Consider the following 26,632-nt stretch of genomic DNA (forward strand, 5'->3'; position numbering starts at 1 on the left):
GACTGCTCCGACTTTGGGATGCATATGCTTCACGTCCGTTTACATACAAACACACAGTCAACACAAAGTTTGTAGCGTCATAGTGACTGTAATAATCAGTGACCATGACAAACAGGAAGACGCCTGTGCAGTTCAAAATTCCAAATGGCCTGAGTTGTTCATAAAGTCACTTTCAACTCGGATCAACGTCCATTTCCATTCTCATTCTGCGGAGACATTTTTCCTTGATATCTTGATAAAGGATATTTACAGTATGTGGATCCAGGTCCTGTTCTATTCTCCCCTTGATATATAGTGAAAAGAATTGTAGGCAATGGAATACATATTTAAAAAAAAAAAAAAAAAAAAAAGAAATTATGCCATGCTTTATTATAAAGAAAATAATCATCAAGAACTGCTCGTGCAAATGGCACCAAAAAATTATGCGTATAAGTCACCAGCAGGACTGCTCTGAAAGAAAAGAAAAAAAAAAAAAAAAAAAGAAAAAAAAACCTTTTCTCTAGTGTTTTTCTAATTATTATTTTGAGGTTATGAGGCATTACCTATCCATCTTTCTCCTCTCAGTGTCATTTATAATGAAAACAAGCTAAAGTTAACACATAATTTGATTTACGTTGATTTAATCTAGATAATTCAAAACCATCCTAAAGCCAAGGTTTGACTAAACCAAAAAAAAAAAAAAACAGTGGGAGGAGTGACTGTGTCTCATAAAATAATTAGTTTCCAATCTAAAAGACGTCCTTCACCCAACAACCAATGCAAGTGCAAAAAGGTTTTTCAATCGTTTCTCTCCTTTAAGCAGCAAATCAAATTGCTAAACACACAGAGCTCACAGAGTAAGTCTCAGGCTCAGCTCAGAGTACTGAGGTCCAGTGCAAATATCTATACAGTGTTGTATAGGACTCCAGAGTACAATGACAGACATCATGCATGCCTAACGACACACAGAGAAGGAAGCACGCTATGTTACAATCCAGTATGAAATATATCTGTTTGTATGTACGTGGATGAAAAAGCTTGTTTCATTACACTTGTGAAGTCAAAAAAAAATCTTCATAACATATAGTAAAATGTCCTAAAAACCAACTTGTGACAGTTCGTACTACTTGAATCAAGCGATAAGATTTAATAATTATAATTAGCTTAAGAACAATAGGATAGTCTGCTGCCATACAAAGGCAAAACAGTATTAAAATCGAAAATCAAATCAATCTGTCAATTTCATTTTTCTCGGGTCAAGTGTTGGTGTAGTTACTGCATTTTGGCCTTTGTAGAGCACAAGTATAGTTGTGTATATACACTACCGTTCAAAAGTTTGGGGTCAGTAAGATTTTTTTAATATCTATATCCATTTTTTTCTCTCCATAACATAACCAGAAATAAATGTACCAGAAAAAATTTAAATAATAATAATCACTATTATATTACACTAAATAAACTACCAGAAAAATGTAACAGAAATAATGATAATAATAATTACTAATACACTTCAATAATCTATTGCTTAAATTTATCTATTTAACACATTACTATATCTATATATTTTGCTGACTTTTTTCTCTTTCTTTTTCTTTTCTTCTCTTGTATGTGTCTTCCGTTCCTACTATTGTATAAGCTACTACAGTATACCATGTTCGTTCAATTTAAAGTAAATAAATTGAACTAAAGTGACAGTAAATGAGATTTCTATTTCAAACAAATGCTGTTTTTAACTTGATATTCATCAAAGAATCCTGAAAAATAAATAAATAAATCTGTTACCGTTTCCACAAAAATATTGACTCTTTTTAACAGTTTAGCAGACAAATCAGCTAGAATGATTTCTGAAGGATCATGTTGACACTGAAGACTGGAGTACTGATGCTGAAAATTCAACTTTACCATCACAGGAATAAATGACATTTTAAAATATATAAAAATAGAAAAAGGTTATTTAAAATTGTTATAATATTCCACAATATTACTGTTTTATTGTATTTTTTAATCAAATAAATGCAGCCTTAGTTACTAAAAGAGGGTTCTTTCAAAAACATTAAAAAAATATTACCGACCCCAAACTTTTGAACTCTACACAGCAAAATTAGTTAAATCAACTCTGCTCAGAGTACATATGGTCCCTCTCTAAATAGTGTTAAAATAACACTGAAGCAGAGTTAAAGTTAATGAGATAATTAAACAATTAAGTAAGTGATGATTGTGCATTAGTGATGAACACCTGCTGTTAACAAGCAGAATCACTGAAGAAAATAGAAACACAAGAACTACAACAGACTTCAATCACAGCCTTATTAATTGCTTAATTATCTCATTAACTTTAACTCTGCTTCAGTGTTACTTTAACACTGTTTAGAGAGGGACCATATGTACTCTGACCAGAGTTGATTTAACTCTGGGGATTTTACTGTGTATGCACTTGTTTGTATTGTATTTGAATACCTTACATATAATATAAACAGCAGGCAGATTTGCGTAGATTGTGCCGTGAATTGTTTCAGTTGAACGGTTTCCACATTTCACAGCACAGAAACACTGATCTTGTGTTCCTCCTAATAGTGTCATAATCTGAACACTTTCAACAAAGGTCAAATCTAGTTGAAGAGGAAAAGAGAGAATTTGTGTTGTCAAAGCACACTTAAGTATTTTTAAAAGCTTATGGTGTCTGTGTGGGAACTGAAGTTCTTGAGGGCATGAAGGACATGAAAAAGCTTGTGTTACTGCCTATTTTACAATTATATGTTTAGTTTTTTTTGTTGTTTTCTTGGAAAATAATTGTATTATTATCATCATTATGGTTTATTAACTATAGTTTATTGTCTTTATTTTGAATAATGAGTGCCATCACTCCTTGTAAAAGCATGCACATATTTAACCGAATGTTCTTTATATTCATCTTCCTGAATTACATACCTCCATCTCTATCGCTCCGTTCCAAACTTGTTTTCCTCATTCTCTCCTTTCTCAGTCCCAAGGACTTCCCAACTCCATTCTGTGCCTTCCTTTTTCAGACATCCATAATATAAGGCTTACAAAAAACAAAAAACAAACAAACAAAAAAATCAGAGTTCACGTACGCAGTGCAGTAACTTTCAGTTCTGCGTTTCCACTTTGGGTTCGAGCAGTCACTTGAATTCCATCACAATAGTGTTATTCCTGAAATAGGAGTTGTTATTGTTTGATTATGCTGATTGAAATGTCTGTCAAAACCAGCTCAAGTCTCTCGCCGGCCACTTAATTGGTTGTCTTGATGTCTACAGTTGAGGATTCTGACTCCTCCTCCTTTTCTTCAAGCTCTTCAATTACAGATGGTGAGACATCAGACGCCTTCCGCTCTGTAATAAATTCTCCAGGGGCTTGACCTGGACTGCTTCCTCCCATTGAGGTCACTTCCTCTCTCTGCGTCACTGGAGATGGAATTAATGTCACTTGTTCTGGTTCCATACATAACGTTATATCTTCCTCCTGGAAAAGAGGCTGGACATTAGTCTGGGTGTGTCATTTCACTAAACGAAATTGCAAAACAAATGTTTTTTTTTTTTTTGTTTTTTTTTTGACTCAAATAAACATCCCAATGTTAAAGTTGTTTTATTATTACTTGTAGTAGTTCAGTTAATTCATTTTTACGTTGTTTTCCATGAAAAGGTTTTAACCGCCATAGTTTGATGCATTGGAGAAATTAACAAGTGACTGGTTCCTGAAAAAGTAGTAACATGGTTGCACTACATGGTTTGAACTACATTGTTCAACAATCAGAACCAGAATGAATCAGAATGAGCTTTATTGCCAAGTATGCTTACAAATACAAGGAATTTGTCTTGATGACAGAAGCTTCCAGTTCATAGAAAGAATAACAGCGACAGTACAAATAATAAAAAGTGAATAAAAATAAATATATAAAAAATACACAATATACATATGTTATATACAATGCAAGGGAATGTGAACAAGAGGTATGGTATGCTAAATAAATACATTTTTTGCCCAGTTGGGGCATTTAACTGTTCATGAGGTAGATGGCCTGAGGAAAGAAACTTTTCTTGTGTCTGGCTGTTCTGATGATGCTCAGTTCGCTATATCGCTGACCAGATGGCAACAGTTCAAAGAGGAAATGGCCTGGATGTGAGAGGTCTTTTTGCCAGTCTTTTTACTCATTTTGGATAAGTACAGTTCTTGGAGAGTGGGAAAGGGGTGTTCCACTGATTCTCTCAGCAGTTTGGACTATGCTCTGTAGTCTTCTGAGGTCTGATTTGTAGCAGAGCGGAGTAGAACTGCTACAGCAGCTCCTGTGGCAGGTTGAACTTCCTCAGCTGGTGAAGGAAATACAACCTCTGCTGGGCCTTTTTCACAATTGAGCCTGAGTGTCCCATTTTAGGTCCCGAGAGATGGTAGAGCCCAGAAACCTGAATGACTCCACTGTTACCAAAGTACTGTCCATGATGGTGAGTGGAAGGAGTTGTGGTTGGGGTTGTGACTACACCAGAAAGCCAGATCTTTAACCTCCTGTATTTAGGCAGACTTGTCACCATCCTGGTTGATGCCAATGAGTGTAGTGTCATCTGCAAACTTCAAGAGCTTGACAGAGGGGTCTTTTGCAAGAAGGGAGAAGAGCAGTGAGGAGAGCACACATCCATGGGGGGTGCCAATGCTGATTGTACAGGTGTAGGATGTGAATTTTCCCAGACTGTCAAAAAGCTGGTGATCCGTTGACAGATGGAGCTAGGAACAGAGAGCTGGGTTAGATTGGTCTGGAGGACTGTTGGAATGATGGTGTTAAAAGCCAAGCTGAAATCCACAAACAGGATCCTCGCATAAGTTCCAGGTCTGTCGAGATGTTGCAGGATGTAGTGCAGTCCCACATTGACTGCATCATCCACAGACCTCTTTGCTCGATAAGCAAACTGCAGGGAGTCCAGCAAGGGTCCATTGATGTCCTTCAGGTGGGCTGGCACCAGTCTTTCAAATGACTTCATGACCACAGACTTTAAAGCAACAGGTCTGTAATCATTCAGTCCTATGATTTTGGGGTTCTTTGGGATGGGGATGATGGTGGAGCTTTTGAAGCAGGAAGGGACTTTGCATAGCTCCAGTGATCTGTTGAAGATCTTCGTGAAGATAGGGACCAGCTGGTCAGCACAGGATTTCAGACAGGCTGTTGAAATGCTGCCTAGGCCTGTGCTTTCCTTGTCTTTAGTTTTGGGAAGACCCGACACACATCCACTTCACAGATGGTAAGTGCAGGAGGGAGGGAGAGGGGGTTGCTGGAGGTGTTGATGAATGCATGGAGAGAAGGTCAGAATGGGTGTGGGGTGTAAAACTTGGTTTTTAAAATCTGCAATAAAACTCATTCAGGTCATCAGACAGTTGTTGTTTTGACACAGTGCTGGGGGATGGTGTCTTGTAATTGGTGATATCTTATTTAGGCCTTTCCACACTGATGCAGGGTCATTGGCTGAAAACGTATTTTTTGCAGTTTTTTTTTATAGAGTAGCTTCTCTTAGCCACTCTGATATCCTTTGTCAGTGTGTTTTTGGCCTGATTATACAAGATTCTGTCCCCACCTCTGTAGGCATCTTCATTTGCGTGACAAAGCTGTCTGAGTTTAGTTGTGAACCATGGTTTGTCATTGTTGTATGTTAAATGAGTCCTAGAGGAATGCACATATCCTCACAGAAACTGATATATGATGTTATAGTATCAGTGAGCTTGTCCAGATTGGTGGCAGCAGCTTCAAAAATACTCCAAGCCATGCATTTGAAACAAGCTTGTAATGCCCGCTCCATCCAATGTCTATCTCCATCAGTTTAGTCTGGAGGAGTGTTGGGATGATGGTGTTGAAAGCTGAGCTGAAGTCCACCAAGGTGTCTAAGTTTATCTGTGAACCATGGTTTGTCATTGTTGTATGTTAAATGAGTCCTGGAGGAATGCACATATCCTCACAGAAACTGATATATAATGTTACAGTATCAGTGAGCTTGTCCAGATTGGTGGCAGCAGCTTCAAAAATACTCCAAGCCATGCATTTGAAACAAGCTTGTAATGCCTGTTCCATCCAATGTCCATCTCTTTACAGTCTTTACTACAGGTTTAGATGATTTAAGTTTCTGCCTGTAGGTATTAATAAGATGAACCAGACAGTTATTAGAGAGCCCCAAAGCTGCACATGGAACAAAGTGATATGCATCCTTTATTGTGATGCAGCAGTGTCAGGGTTGGGTGAAAGGATGGGGTGAGGACTCAAGGATGCAGAAACAATGTCCACAACAACACACGTGGACAGAAGAGCATACGGCCCAAGTGAACTCAAGACTGCACACTCACACAACAAGACAGAGTCCACAGAGAATGAGCAAATGCTCATCCAGTGCGCTCACAACCGAAGACAGACACACAGAGCATGAATGTCTGAATCCTGACACAGAACCGAAACCAAACTAGACTAAAGTGCCGGGATCCAAACTCCATGTTCCTCACACAAAACAACAGAAGAGCGCATGAACCAAGAAAGCTCGGAACCACATGCTCACTAAGATGAGACAAGACAATAGCAGTGTCAGAGCCCTGCTCATTCTGCATCGCGGTCCACTCTGAACAGCTGGTAGCACGGCAGATGCAACATGCTTTCCAGAATGGCATCATTCAGTCAGGTTTCCGGAGCAGCAGAGTTTGAAAAGTCCTTATTTGTTCAGGACAGAAGAAGAAGTTTTGTCTGTTTTGTTGGGGAGGGAGCGGAGGTTTGCCAGATGGATACTAAGCAACTCGGTTCTAAAGCCGCACTGTTGGAGCTTGACTAGTGCGCCGGCTTGCTTCCCACACTTGCATATCTTAGAGTTATTGTGCAGCACTGTTGCCCCTCCAGCTACAATGTCCAGTAAAACGTCAGAATAATAAAAAAACGGTAAAAGATTGGGTGGTGTGTACTGGTGAATGTTCAGCAGTTCTTCCCTGGTGAAGCTGATTGTAGAAGAATAACTAAAGACAGGATCATCCGTGGTGCCAAAATAGGGCTGTCGTTAATGTAGCCTGAGTGTCCCATTTTAGGTCCTGAGAGATTGTAGAGCCCAGAAACCTGAATGGATCCACTGTTGCCATAGTGCTGTTTATGATGGTGAGTGGGGGGAGTGCTGGGGGTTTCTCCTAAACTCATTAATCATCTCCACTATTTTGAGCGTGTTCAGCTCCAGGTTGTTGTGACTGCACCAGACAGCCAGCTCTTTAACCTCCTGTATTTAACCAGACTCGTTACTGTCCTTGATGAGGCCAATGAGTGTAGTGTCATCTGCAAACTTCAGGAGCTTGACATAGGAGTCTTTTTCAATGCAGTCGTTGGTGTACAGAGAGAAGAGCAGTGGGGAGAGCACACATCCCTGGGGGGCGCCAGTGCTGATTGTACAGGTGTAGGACATGAATTTTCCCAGTCTCACTAGCTGTTGCCTAGGTGTCAGAAAGCTGGTGCTCCATTGACAAATGGAGCTAGGAACAGAGAGCTGGGTTAGATTGGTCTGGAGGAGTGTTGGGATGATGGTGTTGAAAGCTGAGCTGAAGTCCACAAACAGAATCCTCACATAAGTTCCAGGTCTGTCGAGATGTTGCAGGATGTAGTGCAGTCCCACGTTGACTGCATCATCCACAGACTTGTTTTCTTGATAAGCAACCTGCAGGGGGTCCAGCAAGGGTCCAATGATATCCTTCAGGTGGTCCAGCACCAGTCTTTAAAATGACTTCATGACAACAGACGTTAAAGTAACAAGTCTGTAGTCATTCAGTCCTGTGAATTTGGGGTTCTTTGGGATGGGGATGATGGTAGAGCATTTGAGTAAACTTGAGACTGCATGCTCACGCAACAAGACAGCGCACAGAGAATGAGCAAATGCTCATCCTGTGCGCTCACAACAGAAGACAGACACACAGAGCATGAATGTCCATAACACCGGACGCCCCGCCATCACAGCCAGTTTCCAGACCGCTCTCGCCGACAGTCCCGCCAAGCGGCTCGCCGTCACAGCCGGGATCCTGTCCATCGCGTGGCTCGCTGTCACCGCCGCAGTCATAACCGGGTTCCAATCCACCATTGTCTCCACTGCCACCCTCTGGACCTATTCACTTGCACCTCCTCCAAGTGCCCCCGCGGCAGACGGCAGATCCGTCACCACGTTCGCCACAACACCTGTAGTCCGTGCCGTCCGGGCCAACCCCTTAGCCACGGCTCCAGTGCCGCAGGTCGGAGACCTCACCACACAACATGGTCCAGGGTTCAGATGAATGTCACCGCTGAGCATCAGGACCACGCAGTACAAATAAGCCAACCCACCGATCCGAGGTAAACAGTTTTTCGCCTTATTCGGTCCAGATTTAGTGGGCTTGCCTTGAGCTGTGACTTGTCCATGTTTCAAGAAGTGGGCATAAAATGTGTATTGACTCCATGAAATTAAAAAATCAGAACAGCGTGTCTTACAATTAGCTTGATGTCGTGAGCGAGCTAACACTGTAGCCCAATTACCACACGCTGGCAGTAGCGCAATCATCAACAGACATGTCAATAAAACACACGTATATAACATGGTGGGCTATTTCCAATTTGTAAAATAAGCAGGAACTCGGTAACCAGCTTTAGTTGGATGTGGATCAAACGGTTTTCTGCAGAAATATTTGTAGGATAATCCAAAAACAGCACCTGCCAAACTGTCTCCTACACATTTCTGCCTCTCTGTCCGCCATCATTCACAGCCTTTGCTCAATACTTTATTGAAGCACCTTTGGCACCAATTACAGCCTCCAGTGTTTTTGAGTATGATACTACAAGCTTGGCACACCTATTTTTTTGGCAGTTTCTCCCATTCTTCTTTGGAGGACCTCTCAAGCTCCATCAGGTTGGGTGGGGAGTGTCTATGCACAGCCATTTTCAGATCTCTCCAGAGATGTTCAATCTGGTTCAAGTCTGGACTCTGGCTGGGACACTCAAGGACATTCACGGAGTTGTCCCATAGCCACTGCTTTGTGATCTTGGCTGTGTACTTAGAGTTGTTGTCCTGTTGGAAGATGAACCTTTGCCCCAGTCTGAGGTCCAGAGAGCTCTGGAGCAGGTTTTCATCAAGGACGTCTCTGTAAATTGCTGCATTCATCTTTCCGTCGATCCTGACTAGTCTCCCAGTTCCTGCTGCTGAAAAACATCCCAACAGCATGATGCTGCCACCACCATGCTTCACTGTAGGGATTGTATTGGCCAGGTGATGAGCAGTGCCTGGATTCCTCCAGTCATGGTGCTTGCTATTCAGGCCAAAGAATCTTTGTTGATCTCATGGTCTGAGAGCCCTTCAGATGCCTTTTGGCAAACTCCAGGCGGGCTGTCATGTGCCTTTTACTGAGGAGTGGCTTCCATCTGGCCACTCTACCATACAGGCCTAATTGGTGGAGTGCTGCAGAGATGGTTGTTCTTCTGGAAGGTTCTCCTCTCACCACAGACAAACGCTGGAGCTCTGTCAGAGTGACCATCGGGTTCTTGGTCACCTCCCTGACTAAGGCCTTTCTCCCCCGATTGCTCAGTTTGGCCAGGCGGCCCGCTCTAGGAAGAGTCCTGGTGGTTCCAAACTTCTTCCATTTACGGATGATGGAGGCCACTGTGCTCATTGGGACCTTCAATGCTGCAGAAATTTTTCTGTACCCTTCCCCACATCTGTGCCTCGATACAATCCTGTCTCGGAGGTCTACAGACAATTCCTTGGACTTCATGGCTTGGTTTGTGCTCTGACATGCACTGTTAACTGTGGGACCTTATATAGACAGGTGTGTGGCTTTCCAAATTATGTCCAATCAAATGAATTTACCACAGGTGGACTCCAATCAAGTTGTAGAAACATCTCAGTGATGATCAGTGGAAACAGGATGCACCTGAGCTCAATTTTGAGTGTCATGGCAAAGGCTGTGAATACTTATGTACATGTGTTTTTTATTTTTAATAAATTTGCAAAGATTTAAAAAAAAAATAAAAAAAAAAAAAAAAAAAATCAAATTGTCATTATGGGGTATTGTTTGAACAATTTTGAGGGGAGAAAAATGAATTTAATCCCTTTTGGAATAAGGCTGTAACATAACAAAATGTGGAAAAAGTGAAGCACTTCGAATACTTTCCGGATGCACTGTATATATTCAAATTGAATGAAAGATATATAATGTACAGGTCGAGAGTTGTCATTCCAACCACACAAATTACATGGAACTATGGTTTCAGAAAATTCAGAAACTATGTTGGTGATGACGGAATTTACAAACATTTAAGTAACAAACATAACCCAGCCTGCAGCAACACTGAATCAACCATTAGTCTAAAAGGTAGGGACACACCAAACTGTCTCCAAGAAACTAGCGACATCAGAGCTGCACTTAAACACACCGAGAGGACTACAGCCAACTGTCTCAGTTTATTTTTCATCCAGAATATTTTATTAAATATCAGTACATGTTAATTAGTTGGAATCCATACAATTTAGTTCGCTGTGCTATATATTTCTGTTATTGTTTTCTTTTGAGTTTAAGTTACAGTGGTGTGGCCTGTATGGAGAATAGTGGAGGTTTCAGAGCTTCCATCGTGGGGTCCGTTCATCTAAAGGACAGGCATGCTGCTTCCACCGCTCTTTAGTTCTACTAGCCGGTACCAACAGACAGATGAATTATAGGGAGGATTGAAATGTTTAAGTTAGCATTTTCTTTCTAATTTTTCATTTCTTTAATTGTATTTCATTTTCTTTTTTCTTTTTTCAAGATTTACATTTAATCTTTATTTTAATCATTTAAGTAGTTTGTTTATTTTGTTATTGTACTTTGTACTTTGTGTTTTGTTTCCCTTCTTGTGTGTAATGTAGACTAGTCCATTTGTATAAATGTGTCCTCGTTGCGTCATTAGTTGGGTCAGTTCAGTTTATTTATCATGCCTTCAGTTATTTGAGTTCAGTTTTATAAATAAAATCACTGATTTAGGGGCCAAAATTAGAACAGCCTTTTGGGGGCCTGAAAAAACCCAAACTTTTGAAAACAGATTTCAAAGTGCAAGTTTCTGAAAATGTTATCGTGTGTAAACTGCAAAAACACAATTTTGTGAAAATGGTGACAATATCCGCATGCGCATTACGTGTTCAGTCTATAGATGCGTGGTGTTTCTTTACAAAGTGACATCGCCAACTACTGGCCTGGTGTGAATAATACAGTGTTTTTAGTCGTTTTTCGGATCCATGTGAACGGGATTATTTTGACAACATTGTTGGCTGTACACGAAAAACGCAAAGGAAAAACTTTTCCATTTTTAGTTCTTCATTGTTGTGAAAATGTACCCTCAGACGCTGTGTGATTGTCAGTTGTAAGTGGATCATGTTTATAGTTAATGTGATGAACTACACCTGTGGTTACTCTGCACCTGTGTGAACTTGACTTCATACATCCACTAAATGTTGGGACCAGTTGGTTAAAAGTCATTTCCAAATAACTAGAAAAATGAAGTTATTTTTGAGAAAAGGTCTAACATCAGTTGTTTGTAGATATCACTTGCTATTTTACTTTTGGTGCAGTGACATTCAGAGATATTTAAGTGTGGCTGAAGTGTCTTAAGGGCCACTTCACTTCTTTCCCACTCACTTTGATCTCTTCCTCCTCCTGGGCTTCCAGTAAAGGTGAGTGATCTGTCGTCACCTCCTCTGTGGGGACTGTTAGATTTCCATCTACTGCTACAGGCATGCCCATGTAGCCCACCAAGTCTGCCTGATAGGTCTCTGTCTGCGCTGCCCCCCACAGATCCACTAATGGGGGGTGAGTACGGGAAGGCAGGCTGTGGACGGTGCTGTTGGGAGTAGCTTGTAAAGAATGAGTGGCACTGTGTAGTCTTTGCTCCAACATCTGCAAATAGAGAGAAAAACAGCTTAAGTTTCCATTTGCAGTAACAGAGCGCAACAATGACAGCCCACTCTTTCAGCTCCCTCTGTTTTCCCAATAATTTTCTCCATTTTAATTTTTTTTTTATTTATTTTTTTTTTTTTATAAATTCTAATTCAAGAACCAAAGCAAACAGCAACCAAAATTAAAAAAATTTATTACAGCAAAAAAGTGATAATCGTAAATCTTGTAGGAAATTTAATTTCAGAACCTGACTTGTGATTTATTGTGGTTTAAAACAACAATGCCCAACCCACCCCCCTGCAATGGCTGATGGGATGTGTAGTATTAGATTGCCCATTTGCTCCAGTGAGACCTCAATTACTGTAACGATCAATGGCTTCTGGTTAATGGCAGGATGACGGAACCTGATTAAGTTTTTACTGCTCTTGCTGCTGATACTGAAGCCGTTGTTGAACTGACCACTGGGACCTGTACTATTTCAACACCAACATGATGTTATAGCCATCAGAGCAAGAGATGTTGTTACAGAACATGAAAATGAGCTAATTGGAATGGTAATTTTGTAACTCACCTGTTGATACTAACATAGTCTATTATTGGAGACTTATGTTAATGTGCCAAGAACTGTATTTGCAGAGGCATATGGAGGATTCATTTTATGATTCCTCTGTCACTAATACAGCAGATGATGGTAGAGAGATTTAATTCCTGCTTTTATGCCACACGCAGAAGCAGTGTGTAAATGATGAAGCCTCACATTTTACTTTCAGACTGACAGTGTTTCTGCTACAAAGCTATGGCTCTGTACAGAAAATAATGTGATTTCAGGGATTCCATATTGAGAATTTCATTGGCATAATTTATAAAAGGGTCATTGTGTTTTCGGTTACATTTTATAAGGTTACATTTGTTAAGATGAAAAACTGTTAAAAGAAAAAGATTTTCATTTATTAATCTTAGTTTTATTTCACCAATGCATTATTAAAATCAAACATTGCATCTGTTAATATTATTTTATTAAAGGGTTAATTCACCCAAAAATGAAAATTCTGTCATTAATTACTCACCCTCATGTCGTTCTACACCCAGAAGATATTTTTGTGCGGCAAAAAAATAAAATAACGACTTTTCAACAATATCTAGTGACGGCCGATTTTAAAACACTGTTTTGAAGCTTTACGAATCTTTTGTTTCAAATCAGTGATTCGGAATGCCAAAGTCACGTGATTTCAGTAAAAGAGACTTGGTTATGTCATAAATGTTTCGAAATGTCAATAGTTCACGCGACTTTGGCAGTTTGATATGCGATCTGAACCACTGATTCGAAACAAAAGATTCGTAAAGCTTCAAATCTTCATGAAGCATGTTTTGAAATCACCCATCACTAGATATTGTTGAATAAAGTCGTTATTTTGTTTTCACACAAAAAGTATTCTTGTCGCTTCATAACATTAAGGTTGAACTAGTGTACTCACATGAACTGTTTTAAATATGTTTTTAGTAGCTTTCTGGGCATCTGAAAGTGTTAATTATCTTGCTGGCAATGAAAGCCTCACTGAGCCGTCGGATTTTATCAAAAATATCTTAATTTGTGTTCTGAAGATGAACGAAAGTGTCATGGTCACCAGTTTGGAGTGCCCTGGTTAGCCACCAGAAGGCAGACTATTGCATTACTCATAGGACTTCATTTCCCATAGCCCTTTTCATTGCATCACTGTTCATTGCTCACAGCTGGTTCCACTTATATCATTTGTTTCCAGACAACTTTGCTATTGTGTGACCGATGCTGTTGTTGTCAGAATGCGTAAGAATCGTGTCACGGAGATCCATTACCAAACTGTACTCAGTGAGAATTCATTCATATCGTTCTTTATTTCATTCTACACATTGTGATTAAGTTATTTTCTTTAACCCATTATTTCTTAATTTTCAAGCTGTAGGTTGGGGGAGTGCAACTTTTAATTTGTGCAATCTTGTTTTCTCCTGTTTGTTTAAGTGGGGAGCTAGGGCACATTATTGTATTTTATTTTTAATTTTTTTTTTGTCAGGTAAGGTAACATTTTCTAAACCCTTAGTTAGTTCCCCTTTTGTTTGTTGTTTTGGCCTGAACCCCCTTCCGAAAAAATGCTTTTGTTAATATTTGGTTTATGAAGAAAATAAAGAAAAGACTTGAGATTCAGAAAATTGGTGGTTATTGTGAGCTGGGACTGGAGAGGAGGATTTGTCGATAACTTTAGGTCCCTTATTATTTCAGTTTTATCTTTGTCACTGATCTATCCATCCCCTAGACTGGACGGATCGTGACAATTGTATTTATGGATATTGACTCTTGCCTAGCTGTACTACGATTTTGGATTTTCCTATTAAACTGCACTTGGATCTTAACTAAAGTCTCAGAGCTTCCGTGACATAAACATCCATCATGTTTAGATCCAGCAGCAGGAGAATCCGTCCATCTGCTGGGGCTCAGGAAGGTTAGGCCTGTCCTCAAGATCTGAATACCCTTGCTCAAAGAGGAATGGAGGTGAAGACCTTTACCCAAAGGTTTTGGTCCAGGGCAGAGAGGTTTAATTACTCTGATGAGGTCCTTAAATACATTTTCAACCATTGTTTATATGACCCTCTGCCACAGTGGGAGATGCACCTACTAAAGACTCGAAACCTTTGAAATTTCTCCAATTACTTGTACCTCTGCAAGAAGAGGAAGGTTTGGATACCTCCAGCACCCTCTCCAGCCGGTGAGTTTGCTCCAAACTATGAACCTGCTCCAGCCTGGAGTCCGCTCCAGAGTCCACTCTAACCAAATCTGCTTCTGTCCAAGACTCTACTTCAGAGCCCACTCTAGCCAATGAGTGCGCTCCAGCCCGTGATTCCACTCCAGAGCCCTCTCCAGTCCGTGAGTCCACTCCAGAACCCTCAGCCGAGATGGCTGCCACACCTGAGCCCTCAGCTGAGATGGCTGCGCTGGGCATTATGGCCACAGCCATTTGGTGTGTTTGGGCAGCGCACACATCAGCTCCAGTCCATGAATTCACTCCAGAGTTTGCCTCTGTCCTAGAGCTCAGCCTTGTGATCTATGAACTTCCTGTCTGCCCTGATACAACCACGGAGGTCGTCCCTGAGTTCCCTGTCTGCATTGATAAGACCAAAGAGGTCGTCCCTGAGTGTTCTGTCTGCCCTTGTGTGACCACAGAGGTGGTTCCTAAGTTTCCTGTCTGCCTCGACACGAACATAGAAGTCGTTGCTGAACTGTGTGCCTGCCTCAACACGACTGTAGAGATCTTTCCTGACCTCTCTGCCTGCTTCAATACGACCAGGTCACTGGAGGTCACTCTGGGCAATGCCTTGGAGGGCGTTCCTGAGATACCTGCCTGTTCTGTTGAGTGTGGTGGTCATCTGCTCCACCGTGGGGATCTTCAAGCCCATCTGCACGGCTGTGGTGGTGGTCTACCCCGCTGTGCTGGTCTTCAAGCTCGTCTGCTTTGCAGTGGTTGTCGTCTGCTCCACCGTGGAGGCCTTCAAGCCCGTCTGCGCTGCTGTGGTGACAGCCTATCAGCACAGGCTGCCTGCAAAGCATTCACCCCTGGTTCACCTGCCCCTCCATGGATGTAGCCCACCATCCCTCCCCCTGATCCTCCTCCAGTCCACCTCCCTCCTGATATATATATTTTTTATTTATTTATTTTTATTTTGTGTTTTTGCCCTGTTAGAGCATCTGGTATCCGCTCCTTGGGTGGTGGGGGGGTAGGTAATGTCATGATCACCAGTTTGGAGTGCCCTGGTTAGCCACCAGAGGGCACTCCACCCCGGATTATTGCATTACTCATAGGACTTCATTTCCCATAACCCTTTGTTCCGGACTCATCACTTTTCATTGCTCACAGCTGGTTCCACTTAAGTCGTTTGTTTCTGCCTTCTTATACCAGGTTTGTTTCAGTCAGTTTCATGGATGTTAAATCTATTGTCACCTGCTTTACTGAGCACTCTGTATTGGTTTTTGTTTTCTTGTTTCATGTATGGAATGTATTTATGGATTTAGACTCTTGCCTGGTTGTACTAGTGATGGGAAAATGAAGCCTCATGAAGCACTGAGGCTTTTCCCTCATTGTTTCGGGAAAAGATTCAAAGCTTCGAGAGTGTCGAGAACAGCGCCATCTGGTGTTTAGTAAAAAATAATGCAGCTAAAACCCTGTGAAACAAGCTTCGTCGGACGAAGCAGCCACCACACAGTTTCATGTTATGCGCTCAAATAAAAGCCTGATAGTGCGTGCACATGTGTGTTGAAATTATCACAGTGATAAATTAATGTACCCATTAAACTATGGCATTTAATACCAGAATGATTATCAATATAATGTAACAGAGGAATAAATGTACGCAAATTAATTTCATATGGCAAATATTGTATTTTCCTAAAATAATTTGTATTATTCATGTTACTTGTATAACTGGGTATCTAAAAATTTGTCTGAATGAAAACCTACTCATAAAGTAGGGGGTTCGAACCTTCTGACACGCAAAGCGAAACACGCACGTGATTGGATTGAAAGTGAGGCTTCATTTGTCATCGATCACGTGACCAATACACACCCCGATACGGGGCTTCACTAGAAATTGTGTCGAATGCGCGATACGCACATCGAAGCCTCAGTGTCATACGTAACATCACTAGGTTGTACTACGATTTAGGATTTTCCTATTAAATCGCACTTGGATCTTAACTAAAATCTCAGAGCTTCCACGACAGAAGGTCTTACGGGTGTGGAATGACATGAGGGTAATAAATGACATAATTTTCATTTTTGAGTGAACTAACCTTTTAACATGAGCTAACATGAACTAACAAGTTGTATTTTTATCAGGAGAGTAGCATCACTAATATTTTTGGCTTTATTCCTCGTAAAAATGATCAAAATGAACTTTAATTCAGAAATGAAAAACATTCTGATTACAGAAGAAATGTATTCATTCAGTGAATTTACATTTTTTTTAATAAATTAAAAGATCTGGACAAAAAGTGTCATGATTTTGACCCACCGCCACTTCTGCACCTGTTAATGTGGATGATGAAATAGATATGCACAGCACCGCTTATGTGTGCAGTGTGAAACGGGCCTCATGGGATTTGTAGTTTGATGACTCACCTGTACTGCGCCTACAGTTGTTCCAGAGGCTTACGGCAGCTGTAGTTTTCTCACTCACCTGTTGCTGTTGTTGATACTGCAGGAGCTGTTGCTGCTGGTATTGCTGCATCTGCTGCAGTTGCTGGAACTGGTGTAACTGGTTCTGATACTGCTGCTGTTGCTGTTGGGACAGGAAGTGAGCTGCAGTATTTGGGTCATATCCACCCTCATTCCCGACTGCCATGACATATGAACCAGTGGCAGGAGAGGCGACACCTGACTGTTCATTACTAATTGGCTCCCAAGCATCAGAGGAAGAAAGGCAGTAAAGACCCTGGGAGACGTAGTTGTGGGGCCAAACCTCTGCAGATGAATGGTGCATTATCTGGTCTGTAAGAACATATAAATGAAAGAGAAAGAAATTACAAATGAAAACTTTTCACACCATTTTTCACACACAAAATCATTTTTCACACAGCCTGTGCTGATTTGAGTTGTCATCTGGTGATTATTACACAGGTACTTATAAATACATAAATGGACATGAAATATTGATCTGAGTTGAAATTCTTTTATTATGTCAGAAGAAAGAGAGCCCAGAGTGACATGAGAGAAATGAGACTATAGCACAGCTACAGTATGAAGGAAATGACTTGCTGAGGTTTAGTGGTCATTATACAAAAATATTTACAACTGCAGAATGTCACGACTGACGAAGTATTCCAGAGAGCGGTGTTATAATCATTATTGATGAGTGTCTTACAAATAGATTAGATATGAACATCTTCAAAGGAAAGTAATATATTCTTAATAAAGGTTTTGTCACCAAAGATGTAAAATCAATAATATTGTTTTAAGATTCATCATCTGGCTGCTTTAAGATTCACTTTAATATTATAGTCAAAGCTCTTATAGTCATAACTTTTATGATGCTTCGATAGGACACAATGTGCAGAAGTTAATATATTTGAGCCCATAACAAACCCTTGAAATTTACATTTAAATTTTTTTTTGAGTCCGATTCTGTGACTTTTCAGCCTCATCTGCATGCAACAGCATGATATTTTATCTAAATTATGTCTGATTATAAAACAATGTTGAATAATAATAACTGCACATTCTATTTCTGTCATTGAAATCTCTGGCTTCAGCATACCCCGTGGCCATCATTGTGAAATTAAAATGAGTGTTCACTCATTTCACCCCTCTGGCAGGGCAGAAATGAGGTTCTTTATTTACTGAGGAAATGGCTTTTGTAATGTATCATAGCAACACTCACTCGTACACAGACCGCCCACTGAGTTTATTCTTCTCTTGCCCTTTTTCTCTCTATAGGACCTTCTATGGCAGCATCCTAACTGGAATGGAACTTCATAAATGACTGATTTGTGCTCAACAGCTACCAACTTCACTCTCAAATGATTTCAATCAGTGTTGCCAGTTGATTTCAGTTGAAAGTAGCTAAAACTAGTCGCAAAATTTCGATATGACATCATACTGGCGAGTCCACTGATCTATATTAATATAAATACAGATCAGTGGGCAAATCATGGAATCTAGGTAAGGTTTGTCCAAGAAGTTGCTAAATTTGTCGCTAGGCTTTTGAAAAAGTCTCAAAAGGGGCGGGGAAGTCGTTAAATCTAGCAACAAAATCACTAAATTGGCAGCACTGATTTCAATACAGGTGACATTTGGTTTCATTTTCACTCTGTTCCCTGTTCTGCTTTGCCTGAGTTCTGTTCCCTGGTTGGTTTTCCTGGTTGTTAATTAATCCCACACCTGTTTCTTTTCTAGTTAATTATCTCTCAGTGTATTTAAGCCCTTAGTTTCCTCAGTTCTTGGTTCAGTCTTGTTTATGTTTATGTTAAGTGTGGTAAGACTTGTTTATATCTCCTCTGGTTTTTCTGATCATTGAGTTTGTCATGTGCCATGCGTGTTGTAAAGCCACACTGTTTTGTGATTATATTATATTATATTATATTATATTATATTATATTATATTATATTATATTATATTATATTATATTATATTATATTATATTATATTATATTATTTAAAGGTTTGAGGTCAATAAAAGTTTTTTTTTAAAGAAATTAATAATTTTTTTCCATCAAAAAGATGCATTAAATTGACCAAAAGTAACAGTAAACACATTTATAATGTTACAAAATATTTCTATTTCAGACAAATGCTGTTTGTCTGAACTTTTTATTCATCAAAGAATTCTGATCTATCAGTTTCCACAAAAGTAAAGCAGCACAGATGTTTTCAACATTGATAATAATAAGAAATATATTATTGTAATCATATTTCATAGATGTTTACTGTTTAATATGTAATAATAAATGTTTATTAAAATTAAAATAGGTATGCCTTTTTAAATAAGTAATATTTAAAGATTTACCGACCGCAAATCTTTGAATAATACACTCACCTAAAGGATTATTAGGAACACCACACTAATACTGTGTTTGACCCCCTTTCGCCTTCAGAACTGCCTTAATTCTACGTGGCATTGATTCAACAAGGGGCTGAAAGCATTCTTTAGAAATGTTGGCCCATATTGATAGGATAGCATCTTGCAGTTGATGGAGATTTGTGGGATGCACATCCAGGGCACGAAGCTCCCGTTCCACCACATCCCAAAGATGCTCTATTGGGTTGAGATCTGGTGACTGTGGGGGCCATTTTAGTACAGTGAACTCATTGTCATGTTCAAGAAACCAATTTGAAATGATGCGAGCTTTGTGACATGGTGCATTATCCTGCTGGAAGTAGCCATCAGAGGATGGGTACATGGTGGTCATAAAGGGATGGACATGGTCAGAAACAATGCTCAGGTAGGCCGTGGCATTTAAACGATGCCCAATTGGCACTAAGGGGCCTAAAGTGTGCCAAGAAAACATCCCCCACACTATTACACCACCACCACCAGCCTGCACAGTGGTAACAAGGCATGATGGATCCATGTTCTCATTCTGTTTACGCCAAATTCTGACTCTACCATTTGAATGTCTCAACAGAAATCGAGACTCATCAGACCAGGCAACATTTTTCCAGTCTTCAACTGTCCAATTTTGGTGAGCTCGTGCAAATTGTAGCCTCTTTTTCCTATTTGTAGTGGAGTTGAGTGGTACCCGGTGGGGTCTTCTGCTGTTGTAGCCCATCCGCCTCAATGTTGTGCATGTTGTGGCTTCACAAATGCTTTGCTGCATACCTCGGTTGTAACGAGTGGTTATTTCAGTCAAAGTTGCTCTTCTATCAGCTTGAATCAGTCGGCCCATTCTCCTCTGACCTCTAGCATCAACAAGGCATTTTCACCCACAGGACTGCCGCATACTGGATGTTTTTCCCTTTTCACACCATTCTTTGTAAACCCTAGTAACTGAGCGTGAAAATCCCAGTAACTGAGCAGATTGTGAAATACTCAGACCGGCCCGTCTGGCACCAACAACCATGCCACGCTCAAAATTGCTTAAATCACCTTTCTTTCCCATTCTGACATTCAGTTTGGAGTTCAGGAGATTGTCTTGACCAGGACCACACCCCTAAATGCATTGAAGCAATTGCCATGTGATTGGTTGATTAGATAATTGCATTAATGAGAAATTGAACAGGTGTTCCTAATAATCATTTAGGTGAGTGTATATTTAACACATAATTTTTTAGTCTTTATCTGGTGCTGGAAATCAGGTTACATTTTCATATTTTTTGATTTGTGTCAGATTGGCTGGCAACAATGCTGGTAAAAACAATCTCTCTTTTGGATTACTCATTATATGCTCTAAAAATCAGTGGGGCAATCCCAACTATTCTCACTACTATTTTGTCCCCACCATAGCACTGAGACTGCACCAATGACCTGTTGCTGGCAGCTGACTCTGGTTTATTAACTAAACTTGTCCTTCTTGATCTGAGTACAGCCTTCGATACCATCTCACATAACATTCTCCTTGGCTGCATCCGAAAACTGAAAAATGCTGCCTTTGGAAGACACATTCCAAGGTAGAAAGGCATCAAGACACACCCGAATCCAAAGTTAACTTCACTTCCTGTCTCACAAGATGTCTTCATCTGATCGATTTTTGAAGGAGGCATAGATGTATCCTTCGCTGCCTTTGACAGTTAAGCTAAAAAATAAAGATGGCATCTGAAAATTGCGGTTGGTGGTCAGCTTGTGTGTAAATGTATGTTTTTGACAATTGTTTTCCACCTTTGATGTCATTTCTAGTGAGAAATATTTAAATATTTGCTTAGTTATCACCAAAGCTCACACTACTGTATTTTGCTGTTACGCTGCCTCAGAAGTCTGTCCGAAATCAGTTTCATTAGGTGCCTTTGAGCGCAAACGCTATCTGCAAAGTCATTGCCTGATAGGGCAGCGAGGCAACAAGTCAGCTGCCTAAGTTTTTAGAAGCAGCCCTTGACAGGTTACCTTCCGTCGGAATTACTGGCACCTGCTGTCTTGGTTTAGATCATATCTCTCTGGTCACACTCAGTTCATTCAACTTAAAAATTTCAGATCAAAATCATCTAAAATCACCAGTGGTGTTCCTCAGGGTTCTGTGTTGGGTCCTCTTCTATTCATTATTTACTTCCTCTTGGTTATATTTTTAGGAAATATGGTATCCATTTTCATTGCTATGCTGATGACCAGCTCTATCTGTCTTCCAAGCCCTCAGGTTCCTATCTTCCACTTTCTCTGTCCAGCTGTTTAGCTGAAATTAAAGATTGACTTACAGCTAATTTTCTAAAACTTAATAGCGGTAAAACTGAAGCCCTCCCAAATCTATTCTGACAAAATCTGATTGCTTTTCTGTGGCTATTGAAAACTCTACAATTTTTCCTTCCCCGCAGGTTAAGAGTTTTTCATGCTTGATAGCACTCTATCCTTCGAAGCCCATGTTAATAACATTATGCGTGCTGCATACTTTCATCTACATAATATTAATCGCTTCATCCCTCTCTTACTTATCTTCTTCACATCTACATCCCTTCGCGCACTCTCGTTTTCTCTGTCTTACCACATATACGCCCGACCACCATGGGAGCTAGAACTTTTAGTTATGCTGCCTCTCGTTTATGGAACTCTCTTCCCCTTGATATTCGCAATAGTGATAGAGGCCATACTTTTAAATCTCATCTCAAGATTCACCTTTTTACTCAGGCCTTTTTATGACTGGTTCTTTACTGGTTATTTATTGTTATATGTTCAAAACCTCCAGGGCTGTGAAATAGTTACAATTTTGTTACACCTCTGCCATAGTATATGACATAATTATCACATTATCTGTCTGTAACATGTTGTCATTTGGCATGCAGATGGATTTCATTGTTCTGAGCTCTCATGTGAGTCTGTACGGCTGTACTGAACTCTTCAGTGGATTAGTTCTTGTTCTCCTGAGAGTCACGGGTCCCTGACCTTTAGTTATTCATTTATTCAAAACCCAATGTGCACTGCATTCCAAATAAGCTGCAATATAATAATCCCACCCTCACTCTAGGGGGCTTTCAATGGAAAGCTTTCTTCTTGGAGAAACCTTTTAGCATAGGCCTAAATAAAAGAAAACAAAAGAAAATGTCTAATTTTTTTAGTCGTTAAGGAATTAGTCAGGGATTTCAACCATATCCTCTACACATATTCTTTGAGCTAAGATGGAAAGATGGGCAAAGTTTTTGAAAGAAAGTGTTTAATTGCAGATTATGACAGCAAGTTGTCTGAATAATTACAGCACTCATCAGGGCTCACAATGTGACATGGAAGTTTTGTTACTAAATTGATTTTATTCCTAAGTTTCACAGTAGGAAGTGGTACAATTATTGTCTGAGCTTACAGTGCATGCTGGGAATAGTGAGTACCTCGGCTGGTGATGCTTTCCTGGTTGGCCTCGCTCAGGTGGGCTACGCTCCCTTGATTAGATCCGACGCTTGTGCTCTCCCCATCCATAGAGCTCCAGGCCAGCAGCGTCGCCTCAGAGATAGCAAACTGCTGAAGCACACCTGAAAGGTTTAAAGTAAGAATATGTGAGAACACAAACCAGCTGTACTTAAGCCATAATTTAGTAATTTATAAATATTAAAATGTACACTACTGTTCAAAAGTTTGGGGTCATGTTTTTTTTTTTTGTTGAGGAAATTAATACTTTTAATTAGCAAGGACACATTAAATTGATCAAAAATGAATAATGACTTTGACATTGTTACATAAAAATTCTTTTGAACTTTCCATTCATCCAAGAATCTTGAGAAAAAGGGTTTTCATATATTTATATATATATATATATATATATATATATATATATATATATATGTTAAGAAGCACAGATCATGTGACACTGAAGACTTGATAAATGATGCAAGAAACATTAAAATAGAAAACAGTTATTTTAAATTGTTGTAATATTTCACAATATTACTGATTTTATGTTTTTTTTTTTATCAAATAAATTCAGCCTTGGCGAGAAAGAAGCTTCATCATCTCAAATGGCGTCATGAATAAGAGATAGTGGCAAACATTCCAGCATTCTCATAGTCATAAATAAGGTATGATGATATATTCAGGCTGATTTACTGCATTCAGCAGCAGATGGGAGCAGGTGAACTGTGGATAGTGCCTCTCACACCTGATGCTGTAGGAAATAACAAGACTACATATTCAACACAGCATCCTTTTATGGCAATGTCAAAAGAAGCGTAAAGGTTTACAACAGAGTATTTATAAAAGGTGCACTCAGTATTTTTGTATATTTATGTTGATATGGCAGTTGTCAGGGACTGTATATACAGTGACACTGTATATACACAAATGTATATTTGTTAAAGGTGCCCTAGAATTGAAAATTGAATTTACCTCGGCATAGTTAAATAATTAGAGTTCTGTACATGGAAATGACATAGAGTGAGTCTCAAACACCATTGTTTCCTCCTTCTTATGTAAATTTGATTTGTGCAAAAGACCTCTGAAGAACAGGTGAATATCAACATAACACCGACTGTGACGCAACAGTCGGGATCATTAATATGTACGCCCCCAAATTTTGCATATGCCAGCTCATGTTCAAGGCATTAGACAAGCCAGTATTAACGTCTGGATGTGCACAGCTGAATCATCAGACTAGGAAAGCAAGCAAGAACAATAGCGAAAAATGGCAGATGGAGCAATAATAACTGACATGATCCATGATAACATGATATTTTTAGTGATATTTGTAAATTGTCTTTATAAATGTTTCGTTAGCATGTTGCTAATGTACTGTTAAATGTGGTTAAAGTTACCGTCATTTCTTAATGTATTCACAGAGACTGGAGCCGTCGTTATTTTCATTAATAAACACTTGCAGTCTGTATAATTCATAAACACAACTTCATTCTTTATAAATCTCTCCAACAGTGTGTAATGTTAGCTTTAGCCACAGAGCACTATCAAACTCATTCAGAATCAAATGTAAACATCCAAATAAATACTATACTTACTATATCTGATATGCTGCATGACGAACACTTTGTAAAGATCCATTTTGAGGGTTATATTAGCTGTGTGAACTTTGTTTATGCAATGTATTATAGAGTCGCAAGCTCGGGGGCAGGGAGCGCAAGCATTTAAAGGGGACACGCACAAAATCGGCTCATATTTAATTATGCCCCAAAATAGGCAGCTAAAAAATTTAATAATAAAAAATCTATGGGGTATTTTGAGCTGAAACTTCAGAGACACATTCAGGGGACACCTTAGACTTATATTACATCTTGTGAAAAAGGGTTCTAGGGCACCTTTAAAGTTGCTCAATATTTTGTGGTAATTAAAAATTATGTGAAAATTTTATTTCTATGCCTAAAGCAGCTGAAAAAAAGGAATGCCATACAACTCTCTAAATTACTTGCAATATACTGTATATATTGATTAAAATGATAGTCCAACCAAAAATGAAAGTTTCTTTCTCTCAATAAAAACTATGTCTGTATCTGTCTCTCACCTGCAGCGAAGCGAGCCTCCTTCTCTCCGTCACTGAGGTCGCTGTATGCGTCATTCTCCAGCTTGCGCTCTTGTTGGAGGTGCAGACTGGAGGTGCGTCCCGTTCCTGTACCCCCCGCGCCCACCGTCTGCATGCCCCAGCTCTGCCACTCAATCATGTGAGCCACGCGCCCCTGGGCCATCGCTGTCGGCTTTGTAACCTTGTCCTTCATGGAGCGAGACACTCCTGAAGTGGACGAATAGACAGAGGGTGGATGATGGGATAAAAAGACAGCGAGAGGAAGTGTTTTAGATTAGGGAGAGAGGGAGGGGAAAAACAAGATAGAGGAAATTAAGTGAAGTACAAGATCGCACCTACTCAGAGACTAGTGCTGCGTCCGAAATTGCATACTGTATAGTAGCTACTACATTTAATCTGAAATGTACTTCGCAACTGTTAAAAAAGTACTTATAGTACTATACAGTTTGAATGTGTGTAGTATGAATGAAATTCGGACGTACTACATGTGCCATGTTGTCATTGTCATGTGACCTACGGCATCAGTTGTGTCACTTCATCTTCGTTCACAAATCCTCTCCTGTGGCCTCATGGGATAGTAAAGTGTCCATCGAATGCATACTTCAGAATCTTGCCGGAAGTAGTAGGTCATCCGGGTACTTTTTGCCTACTACTTTTACTGAGTACTGTGAATTCATCATACTACTTGGATCACAATCTGTTTTTCGCCTACTATATAACATGTAAATAGGCATGTTTGGACACAGCGTAGGTATCTGGGTTGATGTAACATGGAAATTGGGAATAGAATAGGATGCTCAGAGGTTGCACTACAAATAATCATGATCTGTTAGCCACTCTTAAGGACTGAGTTATAAAGTGCCTGTCTTTATCTATTTTTATCTGTCATGATTGTTTTAGTTTAGCTGATTATTATATAGAAGTATGTCATCCACTGGCCCAGTGGTTTTCAATCTTGGTCTTAGAGACACACCACTCTGCACACGTCTCTCTTATCTGACACACTTAGGGTGCGTTTACACGACAATGATGTACTAAAAACTGAAAAGTAAGTTTTTCGCGTACAGACGACAATGTTGTCAAAATGATCCCCGTTCACTAAGATCGGCAAAAACAGTTTGGGCCCTATCATACACCCAGCGCAATGCGATGGCAGCAAAGTGTTTTTTTTGCTAGTTTCAGGTGCATTGTTGGTGTGTTGCTATTTTGAGGCAACTAAAATAGACTGCACCATTGACCAACTGAAACCTGGTTGAAAGTCAATGGCGCAATTTATTTATTTATTTTTTTGTTATTTAAGATGTTAGATAGAATAAAAAGTATGCGTATTTGGTGTACTGTCCAGGGGAGGGCTCCCAAATGCTTTGGTGGAATACGTTTTGTCCCGTAGATGTCGCGTTTCCTCGCTAGAGAAGCATTCAGTTTTCTCACTTGCAAATTCCATCATGTAAATAGTGAATCCACCATGGTATGAGTGCAACTGGCTTTTAAAGGGAATGGGAGATGAGACTCTGATTGGTTTATTGCATGTTACGCCCAAAAAACCTATTACTCATTAAGAGAATAGGGACAACACTTAGACCATGCGCCGGGCGCGCCGACCATTTTTCCCGTCGTTAAAGTCCCTGTAAAGTCAATTC

At 39.8% G+C, this 26,632-nt stretch overlaps 1 protein-coding gene across 9 annotated transcripts in view; it reads right to left on the reverse strand.

Moving 5' to 3' along the window:
- Positions 1 to 2,997: 2,997 nt before the first annotated feature.
- fam131bb (family with sequence similarity 131 member Bb) overlaps positions 2,998 to 26,632 on the reverse strand; it is a 65,005-nt gene continuing 41,370 nt past the window's right edge. For all 9 annotated transcript variants that reach the window (XM_048154073.1, XM_048154072.1, XM_048154071.1 and 6 more), the window contains 5 exons: positions 24,975 to 25,199; positions 22,861 to 23,001; positions 17,080 to 17,390; positions 11,620 to 11,877; positions 2,998 to 3,459 (listed from right to left, as the gene is read on the reverse strand). In XM_048154073.1, the coding sequence (XP_048010030.1) occupies positions 3,229 to 3,459; positions 11,620 to 11,877; positions 17,080 to 17,390; positions 22,861 to 23,001; positions 24,975 to 25,199 (1,166 nt within the window). In that variant the 3' untranslated portion in view covers positions 2,998 to 3,228. The remainder of the gene's footprint in view (positions 3,460 to 11,619; positions 11,878 to 17,079; positions 17,391 to 22,860; positions 23,002 to 24,974; positions 25,200 to 26,632) is intronic.

The sequence above is a fragment of the Megalobrama amblycephala genome, linkage group LG13 (genome assembly GCF_018812025.1).
Source record: "Megalobrama amblycephala isolate DHTTF-2021 linkage group LG13, ASM1881202v1, whole genome shotgun sequence".
Classification (NCBI taxonomy): Eukaryota; Metazoa; Chordata; class Actinopteri; order Cypriniformes; family Xenocyprididae; genus Megalobrama; species Megalobrama amblycephala.